At 39.8% G+C, this 12,298-nt stretch overlaps 1 protein-coding gene across 1 annotated transcript in view; it reads left to right on the top strand.

Moving 5' to 3' along the window:
* The window catches only part of PIEZO2 (piezo type mechanosensitive ion channel component 2), a 600,576-nt gene that overhangs the window by 125,831 nt on the left and 462,447 nt on the right, over positions 1–12,298 (top strand). The window contains exon 2 of the mRNA XM_045298343.1: positions 8,396–8,491. Coding sequence (XP_045154278.1) covers positions 8,396–8,491 — 96 coding nt within the window. The remainder of the gene's footprint in view (positions 1–8,395; positions 8,492–12,298) is intronic.

The raw sequence follows: 12,298 nt of genomic DNA, 5'->3' as shown, positions 1-12,298 counted from the left end.
TTTTTTTTTAGGTAAAAATGATGTTACCTATTTGTGGTGAGGATTTTTGCTTTCTTCGCATTGAGTTGTAATCTACCCTGAAGGCTGCAATCCGCAATCTTCATCAAGTGGCCCTTAGAATAGTTATATCCTTCTCTACTCAGGGAGGATCTCTGCCCAATCTCACCAGTGCCTCTAGTCCATGTAGACTATTGTACAAGGGTCTGTTCCTATGACAACTCATAATACGGTGGCTGAGTTACCATAGAGCTGTTAAGGGGTAGAGAGAATAAGGCCCAAAAGATGGAAGACACAGCCATTTGGTAACTTAAACTCAGAAATGAAACCCTTCTTGCTGGCTGTATTCTGTTCATTGCAAGTCAGTTACTGGGTCCAGCCTACGACATACACAGGATTATGAACACCAAGTGAGTCCAGGGTGGTGCAAATGGCTAGCAAGTTTGTCTGCTAACTTAAGTATGCTTGGAGCCCACTCAGTGATACTTCACAAGAAATCTGTTGCTGAAAATAAGTCCTAGAGAGCCCTGTGGAGCACAGTAGTACTCTGACAGACATGGGGTCCCAGATAGTTGAAATCAACGTGAGGACAGATTTCCTTTGATGAATATCATTAGAGAGACCACTCAGGTCCATTTCAGAGACAATCTACCACATTGGACCATGTTTTCCCTCCCTTAAGTATTTTAGACTTAGGTTATAAATGATAGCAAATAAAACTGTAATGTAATTAATCACTGTTATTAACTATAACACTATATAGTTATATTAACTATAACTATATATGTTATAGTAGGAAACTTTCATAGTTAATCACAGGACATTTGTATGCACACTTTCACCATGTTTAGTAGGAAACTTATAGAAATGAGGTTAGAAAACTTGCTGACATGTACAGAAAGCATGTGCTAAGTGCAGAAGGCACCCAGAGAGGCCACATCTTTCCAGTACTCTGAACTTTGCTACACTGAGCCCTAGACACCGAGGGAGCCCATGGAGTGAGGTGGGACTTGGGGATGCCAGTGGGGACTCTGGAACTGAACTGCTAGGTTCATTGTTCGGTCCACCTGCCTACATGTGCTGTTTCCTCACCTGTAAAATGAAACTTGTACCGGCTGTTAATAGAGATGGTGATGGGATGTGTTAACATACAGATCAGGGGTGAACTTCTAGTAGCAAATGCGTGTAAACTATTATTAACAGGAATCAATTCTGGATGACTACAATATATGGTTTCTCCGAAAGGAAAAAAAACCTCACTACTATTGAGTCGATGCCGACTCAGCGTGACCCTATAGGACAAGGTAGAAGTGTCCCTGTCAATCTCAAAAAACCAAGTAGTATATATTCTCACTTTTATAAAATGTCATAGACCAGTAAATGTACTGACACGAGTTTCCATGAAGGATGCGGGCGAGGAAAGGGATTCACTTTCTAGGTGGTAGTAGATGTTGTTGGATGCCATGGACTCAACTCCAGCTCATAGCTGCCGATGAGTAGAAGAAGACTGTTAACGATTCCTGCGCCTTCCTCACATCTGTTAGATCTGAGCCCATTGCTTCAGCAACTGTGTCCACCCATTGCCTTGAGGATCCTCTTCTTTTTCACTGGCCTTTAAGTTCCCAAGCATGATGTCTTGTTCCAAGAAATGATAAGTACCTGAGATCAAGTCCTCACTTCTAAGAAGCATTTCAGCTACACTTCCTCCTGTAGAGAGTAGATACTTGATATTTTGGTTACGCTACAGGAAATGCCAATTGTGCTCAGCTTCACAAAGGTAAATGTTGTTATAAAAATACACAAGTTTGTAATTGTTATGAAATATATGAGAAGGCGTCAAAAAGTTTGTAAAAAATGTACTTGAACAATAATGGCATTTACCCACGGAACTAAAATTATTAAACAAATGTGTTTGGGTATATCTGTATGCAGGTAGGCACACATATATGTATGTAAGGATGTATAAATGTTTATATATAGGTTTATATAAGTATATATAGGTGTGTGAGTGTGTATCCAGAGACTGGTGTCTCCTACAATATGTCCAATAGTTAGACCTTAATGGAATATAATGGAGGAAAAATGTGGAACAGAACTGCAAAGGAGAAAAACATTTTAAAAGACTTATCGGACCAGTTGAAACTAGAAGATGTCCTGGTACTATCGCCCTCAGATAGTCTTCAAAACTATCTTCGCCAACACTAGCCATCAAGGACAACTTATAGCTAACTAAAAAATTGGCTCAACAACTAATACATATTACCATAAGTACTCTTCTGCTTTGCAACATCACATAAAGGAGGACAAACTTTTCATAATTACTTTGAAAGAAAGAGGAGGATGGCAATAAAGAGCATGTTCATGTACTGTCAAGAATATATCCAATGTCAATGAACACTTGTGTAGAAATTGTTTAAAGGGAACTTAAACTGCTGTGTAAATCTTTACTGAAGATATTTTCATTAAAATTAAAAACAAATATTTCCAAATATATTAAATATTTTTTAAAACATTCTTTTTTTTTAATAGTGCTTCACTTTTATGGTTTCCTTCCACTCCAATCGAGTGTGTATTAAAGTGCTTCTCTTATATTGCCCACCGTGTTGAGTAAACCTTCTTGGGTAGGGCTGGGAGACCAGCTTGGGCTCTTTGCTTTCAGTATCATGTTCACACTGTTCAAATTTTGTCTCTCCTCATCTGAGTGCTCTGTCTCTTTAACCCTGGTACATATTCCTTGTCCCAGACTCTCCAGGGGTCTATGAACATAAGCTATGAGTCCATTCTCTGCTTCCCTTTGCCTCAACTACCTTCTGGCATTTTGTCTTCTGGGTCTGACAACTCCTTTATTAAACTCCATATGTGTACCAACAAATAATTCATGTATCAGTCCCTCTGTTGCTGTGAGCTTCTTTAATGAAAATTTTCATTTGTAAAATGGAATTTTCCTGGTTTTCTAATATCAATCTTAAAATTTCTGCTGCTTTTTCCCTTATTGCCTGAATGTGTGCCTTTAGCCTACATTCCCAAATGTGAGCAATATTTCTCCTGTTCCCTCCTGAAGACAATGTGGTTTCTTTTTTTGCTTCTCTTTATTGCTCTCACTTTTGAGAGTGAAATTATCCTTTCCAATTTCAAATCATGTGTCTTTAGAACTCAATCTCCCATCCTTTTTAAGTCACGAGCCGTCGTTTATGTACACAGTCTGGTGGGTATTTCCATAAAATCGAAGCGCCCTCTTCCACAAGAGGTGCTGGAAACATGGACGTCTACCTGCAGAAAAAGGAAGCTATACCCTGCCTCACCCCATGCACCAGAACAAACTCAAGGTGGATCCCAGACCTTGAAAAATGAAGCAAGACCCTTACCTGACCCTGTGCATCAGAACAAACTCAAGGTGCATCACAGACCTTGAGGTAAAACCCCAAACTATTAGGGCCATCAATGAGGGAATTGGGACAAACCTGAGAACCTTCGCACAGGAAATACATAGGCTATCGTAAATAGGGAAGGACACAAACACAGAGGAGGCACAAATTGACAAGTGGGATATACTGAAGATAAAACACTTGTGTACATTGAAATAATTCACTGAGAGTATTAAGAGAGCCCATGAAGTGGGAAAACATCTTTAGCAATGACACATCAGACAAAGGCCTTATTACTAAAATCTACAATACTTTGCAAGCCTACAATAAGAAAAAAACTAGCTGCCCACTAAGGAGGTGGGCAAAGGACCTGAACAGAAGTTTCACAGGCAGAAATCCAAATGGCCAATAAACATATGAGAAAATGTTCCTGATCATTAGCCATAAGAGAAATGCAAACAAAATAACTATGAGTTACCACCTAACACCCTCAAAGATAGCCCAATTAAAAAAATCAGAATGTAGCAAGCATTGAAGGAGCTGTGGTGAGATAGAAACTCTTGTCCACTGCTAGTGGACCTGTAGGTATGTGCAGCCACTATGGAAATTCATTTGGCAATATCTAAAACATGGAAATTGAGCTACCATATGACCCAGCAATCCCCCTTCTGGACATATACCCAGAAGAGCCAAGAAACAAACCACGGCCAGACATCTGTGCTCATTGTTCATCGTGGCACAGTTCACAATTGCAAGGAGTTGGAAACAACCCACATATCCATCAACAGACAAATGGACCAAAAGACTGTGGTACAAACATGCAATGGAGTACTATGCACCCCTGAAAAGCAGTGATGAATGCATGAAGCACATTGCTGCATGGGAAGAACTGGAGGAAATCATGTTAAGCTAAGTAAGCCAAGCACAAAAGGACAAGTACAATATGAGTGCACTGAGGTAAACTTAAAAAAAGATGGGTCATAGGGGAAAAGCTACTACATACATATATCCCTGGGGTGAGGTCTGCTACTATGGCAGGGGCCAAACCCAATCTAGGGATATGTACAGCGGCCAACTAAATAGGAGGGGGAAAGAAAGAGAGAGAGATAAAAAGACAAGGGTAGGGGGCAAGCAGGGCACTAAACCACCCAAGGGGAGGCTATTGTTTATATCTCCACAGGCGGAGGTGGAGGGTGGGAGACAGACAGACAGACTAGGCTTCAACCCATTGCGCCAAGATGTGAATACAATATACCAGTATGTACCAAGGAACCAATGGAGAGTTCTGCAGGGCTGGCCCCAATCCCAACTATGTGGACATCACCCCCCACCCCTCCGAAGAATGCACTTCAGAGGACAGCACTGGGGCCACAGCTTGAGGAGAGGGGCTTGTCTAATTAGAGCACACGGGAGAAACAAAAAGGGATGGAGAGGGAGGGGAGGACATCCTGGCCCACCAACCCCCGAGGACAATATTCCTGCTTGGAGTAAATAAAGCACAGATAGGATCATAGGGCTGGCCCCACCATGAGACACAACGTCCCTCACTAAACCTTAGTGCTACGGGAGACAATATGGAGACACAGTGTGGGAATGTTGTACAATCTGACCCCATCACACTGTGGTGAAACACTAAGGGCATGCAACAGAGCAGCAAGGGGAGCAGAGTGATGAAACCCCCGAGGAATGACAATAATAGACTTTGGATACAGAGTGTGGCACCCCATCAGACTCAACTGGAAAACACTCGGAAAGACCAACAAACAGACCTTGAACTATTTATAGGCTTTTCCATTTTTGTCAGTGGCTTTCTTTTGGTTGTTGTTTTGGTTTTGTTTGTTGCTGTTGTTTTTATTGTTTTGTTGGTCTTGACTTCCTTTGTTGTTTTGTTTGGCCTTGCCTAGTTTTGGGGCTTATTAAGATCTCTGCATGTCTATCTAGATAAAATAGGTGGGATAAACAATTCAGAGGTGAAAAGAACAGGACCGATGATTCTGGGCAGATATGAGAGAAGGAGAGGTGGGAGAAAGGAAGGGAGGTGGGGCAACCCAGGGACAAGGGAATAAGAAGTTAACTAAAATGAATGGAGAAAAGGGTGTAGGGTGCCTAGTGGGGCTCAATCAAGGGCAATGTAGCAGCGAGGAATTACTAAACCCAAATGAAGGCCGAACATGATGGTGGGACAAGAGGAAAGTAAAAGGAAATAGAAGAAAGAACCAGGAAGCAAAGGACATTTATAGAGGTCTAATTACAGGCATGCACATATGTAAGTATATATATATAACAAGGGGGTAATAGAACTATGTACTCATATCTATATGTTAAGAATTAAGGTTGCAGATGGACATTGGGCCTTGACTCAAGTACTCCCTCAACACAAGAACACTTTGTTCTAATAATCTGACATTCTGTGATGCTCACCTTCCCGACATGATTGCTGAAGGCAAAATGAGTACATAAGCATATATGGTGAAGAAAGCTGATGGTGCCTGGCTATCAAAAGATATAACGTCTCGGGTCTTAAAGACCTGAAGATAAACAAGGGGCCATCTAGCTGAGAAGCAAGCAACAAAGCCCACATGGAAGAAGTACACCAGCCTGTGTGATCGTGAGGTGTCGATGGGATCAGGTATCAGGCATATAAGACCCAGAACAAAATCATACCCATTGTGAATGGTGGTGGGGCTATCTGTAGACAATTGGACATCCCTCACAGAGGGGTCACAGGGAAGAGATGAGCCTGTCAGGGTGCAATATAGCACCAATGAAACACACAACTTTCCTCTAGTTCTTGGTTGCTTCCTTCCCCTCACTATCATGACCTCAATTCCACCTTTCATATCAGATTAGACCAGACCATACACACTGCTACAGACAAGAGCCCACAACACAAGGAATCCAGGGTAGATAAACCCCTTAAGGCCAACAATGAGAGTAGAGATACCAGGAGGATTAGAGGAGGGTGGGGGGGAGAAAGGGGATCACAAGGATCAACCTATAACCCCCTCCCAGAGGGATGAACAATGGAAAAGTGGGTGAGGGCCTTTGGAGGATGATGTAAGATATTGAAAAAATATAACTTATCAAGGGTTCGTGAGGGAGGGCGGGCGGGGGAGGGAAGGGGAAGAAATATCAGGGGCTCAAGTGGGAAGAGAATGCTTTGAAAATGATGATGGTGGCATATCTGCAAATGTGCTTGACACACTGGATGAATGTATGGATTGTGATAAGAGATGTAAGAGCCCCCAATGAAAGTACTTAATAATAATTTTAAAAATCTAAGTTCCATCAACCAATTCCATGAATGTATCTAAAAGAAGCTTTTGTTTCTTCTTAAATTTCTTATTTTACTCCAGGTCAGTAGTCCTTTTCCTTAAAATTCCAAGTGTGTTTTAAATGTTGGGGTCATTTTGTATAATTTGTATTCAAACTTCATATATTTGTCTGTTTGATAAGAAACTCTGTATTCCATCTGCTCTTTCTCCAAGTTAACTGTGATTCCCATGGTATCTCAATTCTTCATTTACAGCCCAGTTCCTACAATGCCTAAGATTCTCTTCCCACTAACTCAGCACGAATATACCTGAAATATTTTCTCCTCTTCTGAAAATGACATATTTTTCTACCAGATCATTTCAAATTCTCACTAAATCCAATTCCCCTAAAGTTGAAATTTTTAATATGAATGTTTTGTTCTGTTATTTTAACATTTTGCCGTGAAAGTTCACAGCAAATTTGATTCCCATTCAGCAATTCACACACATGCTGTTTTGTGGTCTTGGTTGCTGTCCCCACTGTGTGCCAGCACACTCCATGTTTCCACTTTGTTTTCCCTCTTTGCGTCCTTCAATTGCCCTGCTCCTTCTTTTTTTGCTTTTGGGAAAATGTCCTTTGGTCTTCTCTAGTAGATTGTTTTATATTTCTGTAGCAATTTCAATCTATCCAAACTAAATTTAGCATTTAACTATATCTTGTCTCCATGCAAGTGCCTACATAGTTAGACTTTTTTCAAAGTGTGATAAGTATATTTGTAGCAAAACATTTCACATGTCAATATTTTTCACATGGACAGTTCAGTGACGTGTTCATTGCTGCTCAATTTTCACATGTATCTTTACCCAGTTATATCAGAAGTCTTTAGAAAAACAGTGTCCTCTTATCATTGAATTATTTCTCCTTCTCTATTGTCTGCTGTTTTTAGTAATGAATAATAAAATTGTGATGTGCGTATGTTTCTAAATTTCAAACACAATTGGGCTCATGTAATTTTGTCCTTTGTGACTGACATTTCACTCAGCATAATGTTTTCAAAGTTTAATTATGTTATAAAATGTGTTAGGATTTCAGTTATCTTTTTATCTGGGTATCAGTATATTGGATATATATAGTAGATATTGTTTATGCATTCAACTACTGATGGGCATTTAAGTTGTTTCAAAACTTTGGCTATTGAAAATAGTGCTCCATTGGTGAACATTGATAAACACTGGTGAACGTTTGAATCTTTGCATATAGGTCTTTGGTGTATATATTTAGGAGTGGAATTGCTGGGTCATACAATAGTTCTTCTATGAGATTGACATGGCCTTGGTGGTATAGTGGGTTACAGACTGGGCTGCTAACCTCAAACTCTGTCGTTAAAAGCCACCAGGCTGGTGCTCTGAAGAAGAAAGGTGAGACATTAGAAAATTACAGTCTCCGAGTGGGCAAAATAAAAAGGAGGGGGAAAATGGTATGGTGTTAGAAACCCACAGGAAGAGAGTTCTACACTGTCCTACAGGGTCACTATGAGTCAGAATTGACTCAACAGCAATGAAGGTTTTATTTTTTTTTTATATACGTTAATTCTTATGTTTAAATGTTCACCATAGCAATAAGCACAGATTATCACTTTGCTCAGTTATTACCTTGTAATTGACATACTTATTTAGGCAGTGGTATCATTTGATGCAGGGACACCTGATGTCATTGCCCACAAAGTTAGCCTGCCATTGTTAATGATTTTCTTCTCTCTTCTCTCTTCCCAACCACAGCATGTGCTTTCCGATACAATGGGCTCTCGTTTGTCTACCTTATCTACCTCTTACTCATTCCTCTGTTCTCAGAACCAACAAAAGCAACAATGCAAGGTAAGGACCATTTATTTTTCCATCTCCAAAGTTATATAATCTGAAAGTATCTGAGCTTTCTAGATGAGCATTTTTCCCAGTGAAAGATGATGGTGTCTCCAGTGGCCTACAAATGGGCTTTGGGTCTCCACTCCGCACTCCCCTTCTCATTCGCTATGGTAAGATTTTTTGTTACCTGATGATGCCTGATACCTGATCCCTTCGACACCTTGTGATCGCACAGGCTGGTGTGCTTCTTCCATGTGGGCTTTGTTGCTTCTGAGCTAGATGGCCGCTTGTTAACCTTCAATCCTTTAAGACCCCAGATGCTATATGTTTTGATAGCCGGGCACCATCAGATTTCTTCACCACATTTGCTTATACACCTATTTGTCTTCAGCGATCGTATCATGGAGGTGAGCACACAATGATATGATTTTTTGTTTTTTGATGCCTGATAATTGATCCCTTTGTCGTATGTATGGATTGTGATAAGAGTTGTATGAGTCCCTAATAAAATGATTAAAAAATAAACAAAATAAAATAAAAAAATAGATAAATAAATTTCCTTATTAAAAAAAAAAGATGATGGTGTCTATGTAACAGGGACCATGACATGGTGATGGTGGGCGGAGGGAGGGTGTTAAAAATTCTAACAAGTGAACCAATGGTGCAATATAGAAGTTGTGATAACATTTTAACAGGTAAGCAGCACTCTTTCTGCTTAATTTCCTTATTAAGTCTTTATCATTAGGCATGGTAGTCTATCTGGAATGTTTGGACTAGTTAAGTGAAACTAAAATTTCTGACCCCCAAAGCAAAACTAATATATTGACAGATCCTGTATCATGGTTTTAGAGGTCATTCTTCAAAGAAAAAAACAAACTTCACAATATTCACAATAAAATGCTTTAACAAGGAGTATCTTTACAAATCCTACGAAGTTATTTATTCCTTTTATATCTAGGTATTTCCTTATTTTATTAGAAATCAGGAACTGGTGTTTCCTTTTTGGCATTTACTTGGCAATCCATGGCTATTGCCTTCTTTCTAATCTAAGTTTGGAGAAGATAAACCTTTATTTCTACCAGTGTTTCAGTGTCTGCAGGAACATGAATACTCACCCATGTCAGATAATATAACAATGGGACTCCCAGTTCTTGTCCAGGGGTGCCAGGGACTATGTGGCCAAGAAAGTCAAGCCATAGGTGAAACATTGGATCAGAAGTAGAAAGCAAGTCCTTCGTATGTGTTGAAATATCCTGATTGACCGATAGTCCATTTGTTTAACAATGTTAAACAAAGGAGAAGTAAGTACATAGACACTGCTGATACTCTCCTTTTAAGAAAGGAGGGAGAGCTGGGCTCAAAGGGGAGACCTACAGGAATCCTCCTACTTAATATCTGGAGACAGAGGTTCATACTATTTATCTTTCCTGTATGTCAGAGCCAAGAAATAGAACTGTTAAAACATAATGGATATGGGATGATATAATGTAGTTTTTAGGTTTGTTTCTTTGTTTATCCTGGGGTAGAATAACTCATAGAAAAGACAGCAATTTTTATTCCCCTGAGCACATAGGATTCACATTCAATTGGCAATGCTTTTTTTTCCTTCAAGTTTCTTTAATTTTCTCTGTGTGGTAAAATAGCTATAATACAGAATCGTCTATTTAGCTATATTAAGTGAACATCAATTCACAATATTTGACAACCATTACCACTATTTGATTCCAAACCCTTTCACCAGCACAGGCAGAAGCTCTATAACCATTAAGTAATAATTTTCCATTTCCCTTTAGCCCCAATTCCTGGTAGCTAAATTCCTCCAATCTACTTTCTGTAGATTTCTCTAGAGTTCATATGATAATGGGATAATATTACACTTATCCTTTATATCTGACTTATTTTATTTAGTATGTTTCCTAGGTATTATGTAGCATATATTAGAACTTTATACCTTTGTATGACTTAGTAATGTTCAAATTTATGTACATATTACATTTCATTTACTCTATTGATGGACATTTGGCTGTTTTCACCTTTGGGCTACTGTGAATAGTGCTGCAGTATCCATTAATATACAAGAATCTGATTGAACCCTGCTCTAATTTAACTTGGGTACATAATCAAGAGTGGAATTATTGGGTAACAAGTTAAATCTCTAAGATTGTGTAGATCAAAACAGTTTATGGACACATTTAAGAAAAATGGATATTCCAGAACACTTCATGGTGCTCATGTAGAACTTGTACATGGATTAGAGCTGGTTGTGTGAATGGAACAGGGAATACGTCATAGTTTCAATATAACCGTGGGGTCATATTCTCTTATTATGCTTATTTAATTTGTATGCTGAGCACATCATCAGAGAAGTTGGCTCATGTGAAGAAGAATTGGAATCGAAGGAAGCCTTATTAACAATCTGTGATAAGCAGATGACAATAATCTTGCTCGCAGAAAGTGAAGGAGACATGGAGCACTTGCTGATGAAGATCAAGGATGGCAGCCTTCAGTATGGATTACAACTCCATGTTTAAAAGGCCCAAATCCTCACAAGTGGACTACTGGGTAACATCAGGATAAACAGAGAAACTATTGAAGTTGTCCAAGATTTTATCTTGCTTGGATCCATGATCATTGCTCATGGAAGCAGCAGTCATGAAATCAAAAGATGGTTTGCATTTAGTAAATCTAGATATCTTTAGAATGTTGAAAAGCAAGGATGTTACTTTGAATACTAAGATGTGCCTGGCCCAAGCCATGGTATTTTCCATGGGCTCATGTGCATGTGAAAGTTGAACATTAAATAAAGAATAGTGAAGACGAATGGATGCATTTCAATTGAGTTGCTGGAGAAGCACAATGAACAAACAGTGCCTGCTGAAAGTGTGAGCAGATGTGTCCTGGAATAAGGAAGATTAGAGTGCTCCTGAGAGGCAAGGAGGGCAAGATTTTGTCTTACATATTTTGGACATATTATCAGGACAGACCAGTCCCTGGAGAAGGACGTAATGGTTGGTAAACTAGAGGGGCAGCACAAAAGGAGAACTCCGTCATGGAGATGGATTGACACCGTGGCTGCAACAACGGGCTCAAACATAAGAACAATTGTGAAGATCGGCATGAGCAGTGTTTTGTCCTGTTCTGTTCTGTTGTGCATAAAGTCAATGCAAATAGAAACCAGCTCCAAGGCACCTAACACAAACAATAATTTTTATATCCCATTGTGCACAAAGCTACAAGAATAGCAGTCTAGCAGTGCTTTCATTGTGGATAGTGACGCCCTCAGCTCTCACTGCAATGGATCCTAATGTACATTGCCCAGAATGTCTTAAGTCTTACTCTTTAGGACTATGGTACTCCCCTACTGCCTGGAGTATTGTTGATGGCTGAGAGCTGTATTCATCACTGAGTTTTGTTATTAACGTCAAAGATCTTCCTCATCTAAAGTTATGAGGGAAGTGGTAGCCCACATTCAAGGAGTGATTATTGTAGGAATTGCTCTGCTGTGTTCTGGTCCGGGTCTGCAGGTCTGCCTCAGCTGGGGAAATCATTGTGGGGTCAGCTCAAACTGCGTCTGTACCTGCAGTGCATTGCCATCTCTCCCTCTCTCCAAGTCTGTTTCCCTCCTGCCCTCACACAGAATGCACCTCCTCGTGAATAGCCTATTTTCACAGCTTCATCTCAGAGTCTTTTCCTGTGGCCTGTGAGAATCATCGAACACAGCGGTTCTCAACCTTCCTGATGCCACGACCCTTAAATACAGTTCCTCATGTTGTGGTGACCCCCCAACCATAAAATTATTTTTGTTGCTACTTCATAACT

The sequence above is a fragment of the Echinops telfairi genome, unplaced genomic scaffold, assembly GCF_000313985.2.
Source record: "Echinops telfairi isolate 266 unplaced genomic scaffold, ASM31398v2 ScPeMD7_4;HRSCAF=17, whole genome shotgun sequence".
Taxonomy (NCBI): Eukaryota; Metazoa; Chordata; class Mammalia; order Afrosoricida; family Tenrecidae; genus Echinops; species Echinops telfairi.
Note: the sequence above shows the minus strand (reverse complement) of the source record. Positions and strands in the feature narration are given on the sequence as shown.